We start from the raw sequence: 3,232 nt of genomic DNA on the forward strand, positions 1-3,232 counted from the left end.
GTGAAACTAATTTTAAAATGGATGAAAGTATTAAGTAGGAGTATCTTTGTACTAAATTGAATTAAAAATTCACACATGACAAAATAACAAAAGCATTGAATATTCCCTCTGAAACAAATCAGGTAATGCCTTGCCTGGTGAAGAAAGCGAAAGCGAGACGCAAAAAACAAACAAACTGTTAGTTTGTAATAATACTACCACTAAATAAGTGGACCCCACTTTGAATTTAAATAAACAGTTTTAACTAAGATATTTTCCATTTTATAATCAAAATTATAACAACCCAATTTACCAAACATAACAACTGATAATAAATAAATAAATAAATAAATATCGAAAATTAAAATTTAATTAATTATCTCGTTTACTTTATAGAGATAATAACAAAATTTTCTAAGGTAAGTAGTTTCCACGATCTATGGTAGTGACTCTGATTCTGAATATCCAATCACACACTCTTGTTCTAAAATCCACACGCGATTTTGCAGAACGAGGTGAAACGGTGCGTTTTGGATTGGGGTGTGAAAATATGAATGGAATTGGGAGTGGAAGTGGAAGGTTTAGTAACATGGAGATGGAATTTATAAGAAGACATCACCGGCACCAGCCTGGAAACAATCAGTGTGCTTCTGCTCTTGTTAAGCATATAAGAGCACCGGTTCCTCAGGTTACCCTTCTTTCATTTTTTTATTTTTTTTATTTTTTATTTTCATTCATCGAGTTGAATTTGTGTCAGTGTGTATGACGGTTTTCATTTTCGAATCTATCGTTGTGGTTGTTAGATATATTCTGTTAGGGTTGTTAGATATTCTGTTAGGGTTGTTGGAATCTGTTTTTATTTTTCCGATATAAAAAAACTTAAGAAAGTCTCTGGTGCCACGGTGGTGCTGACAATGCTTTTTGTGTAATGCTATGTTTGTGTGATGTTTAGATTCGGTTTATATAGGTATGGTCTTTGGTTAGAAGGTTCGATCAGCCGCAAAAGTACAAACCATTCGTAAGCCGATGTGTTGTAACGGGAAACCTTGAGATTGGAAGTTTAAGAGAAGTTGATGTTAAGTCAGGGCTTCCTGCTACCACAAGTACAGAAAGGTTGGAGCTTCTTGATGACAATGAGCATGTTCTAAGCATCAAGATCATCGGCGGTGATCATAGGCTTACGGTATGAATTTATATGTATATATATATTTTTCTGTTATCTGGATTATTGGTGGTGATATATTTTATCTTTCAGAACTACTCGTCGGTGGTGTCACTCCACCCGGAAATTATTGATGGGAGGCCGGGTACACTGGTAATTGAATCTTTTGTGGTGGATATACCGGACGGGAACACTAAGGATGAGACCTGCTACTTTGTTGAAGCTGTGATTAAGTGCAATCTTAAATCACTTGCCGATGTCTCGGAAGGGATTGCTTTGCAAGACCGCACTGAACGAATTGATCGGATTTAGGATCTTATATATATATGTTGTTGCCAAAGACATTGCTGCCACGGATGAAGCTTCAGCAGTTTTCCTTACGGAGGCCTAGGAGACGGACTGGCGATCGAGACGCCTCCATAAGGGTGTTTCTTTCCATTTGCTATATTGATTATCCTTTGTTATATATGTTGGTTTCTCTTTTCTGTAGTTAAAGAAACAACAGTGTTTTGAGACGTGATTCGATCCGGTGCAGTAACAAGTGATAGATATCAGGTGCTCGGTTTTTCTATTCGTGGTTATGCTCTTTGTTGTATATAAAACATGGTATGTAGATTTGTTTTTTAATGTTCAGGTTGAAGTTTTGAATTGCTTACTTGAAGTTAATTCTTGTAACAGAACTCTATAGCTACTTAAATTTGTGTTTTCTTTACACATACTTGAGTACCTTTTCTATTTTCTTTATAGTTTTCATGGGATGAAGTTTCACTATAGTGAGTCCTACAAATGCTCTAGTGGACCTGGATTCGGTGCAGAGGTAATTTCGGTAGCAATTGCAATCAACCGAACCGATCTAAGTTGTTGAGTAGAGATTAGATCGCTAGCTTCGTGACTTGAACGGATTAGGAACTCAAAATCTAAGGTGTTTGCTCTTCATCAACAGATGAATTTATAGACCAGTACTGAGAAAGTAACTTGCAATTATTTTTCTTACATGTATATCATATTTCCAGTAAATTAATATCTGTCATAGTTATTTTATCTATTGCATTTGTTTGAGTTAGTTTATATTTCCATGTTTTTTTAAAGATAAATAAATGAGATGTCGCAGGTTCGAACTCGCGCCCCTATCTTGAATCCGTATTATTTTATGTTAATATTAAGTAGATTAATCAATTAAGAACATGGAAAAATAAGTGTAAATTGACGACGAAGGACAATGAATGGAGGGAAGATGACAGGTAGATATCATCATTAAATTGATATTATTTGTCATTTAAATGTTTAAGCTATAATTTATCAATTGCAAGTCACAATATACTTAGTGTCCGCTTAGTTGTTAAAATTTAGCTTTGTAAGTTCATTGTAAGAAATTCAAATTATTTGTAGATATTTATAAAAAGAATTAATGTTATTTTTGTCAGTCGTAATTCATAATTTTGTGGCAAGCTAGCATTAGTTAATCGAAGTAGTAGAAGTCAGATTTCAGTGGAGATTAGGACGAGAATAAAAGTATTGCATGCCACATATTCATGATTGAAGGTCTGTCAATCTTATGGAGCTCAAGGAAGCAAAGCATTGTGACTTTATCATCTTGTGAAGTTGAGCACATGGTTGCATTACTTGTGACATGGATAGAAATGTTGCTCGAAGAGCTTAAAGATAATGGAATCTAAGAAAATGAAGTTATTTACCGACAACAAGTCAACTATCGACTTGATAAATCATTCAGCGTGTCATAGTCGAAATAAACATACATAGAGGATGTATCATTTTCTAAGGGATCAAGTTAACAAAGGAAATCTTAACTTGAACATTGTAAGACAAAATGGTAACTAGCTGATATACTCACCAAACCCTTGAAGAAATGCAGGTTCGACGAGTTGAAGAAAAATATTGAGATAAGAAGTCTCAAAAATATGAATGAGATGGTGTGTTGGTTATAATTCATCGTTTAATAGAAAACTAACATTCGACTATGTCAAAGTAACTAGTCGAAAAAGTAACTAGTCGAAGTAGTAAGAATCAGTTGTATTCGACAAAGTCGAATATAACATATAGTTGGTGTGTCGAAGTGTAACTTATAGCTTT

At 34.3% G+C, this 3,232-nt stretch overlaps 1 protein-coding gene across 1 annotated transcript; it reads left to right on the forward strand.

Annotated features, from left to right (window-relative positions):
- Window positions 1-362: 362 nt before the first annotated feature.
- Window positions 363-1,855, forward strand: LOC127098628 (abscisic acid receptor PYL8). The gene is made up of 3 exons (XM_051037273.1): window positions 363-667; window positions 947-1,162; window positions 1,235-1,855. Exons 1-3 carry the CDS (start codon window positions 419-421, stop codon window positions 1,451-1,453), a joined length of 684 nt encoding a protein of 227 aa, XP_050893230.1. The 5' UTR covers window positions 363-418; the 3' UTR covers window positions 1,454-1,855.
- The last annotated feature ends 1,377 nt before the right edge of the window (window positions 1,856-3,232 follow it).

This window comes from Lathyrus oleraceus, chromosome 6 (assembly GCF_024323335.1).
Source record: "Lathyrus oleraceus cultivar Zhongwan6 chromosome 6, CAAS_Psat_ZW6_1.0, whole genome shotgun sequence".
Lineage (NCBI taxonomy): Eukaryota > Viridiplantae > Streptophyta > Magnoliopsida > Fabales > Fabaceae > Lathyrus > Lathyrus oleraceus.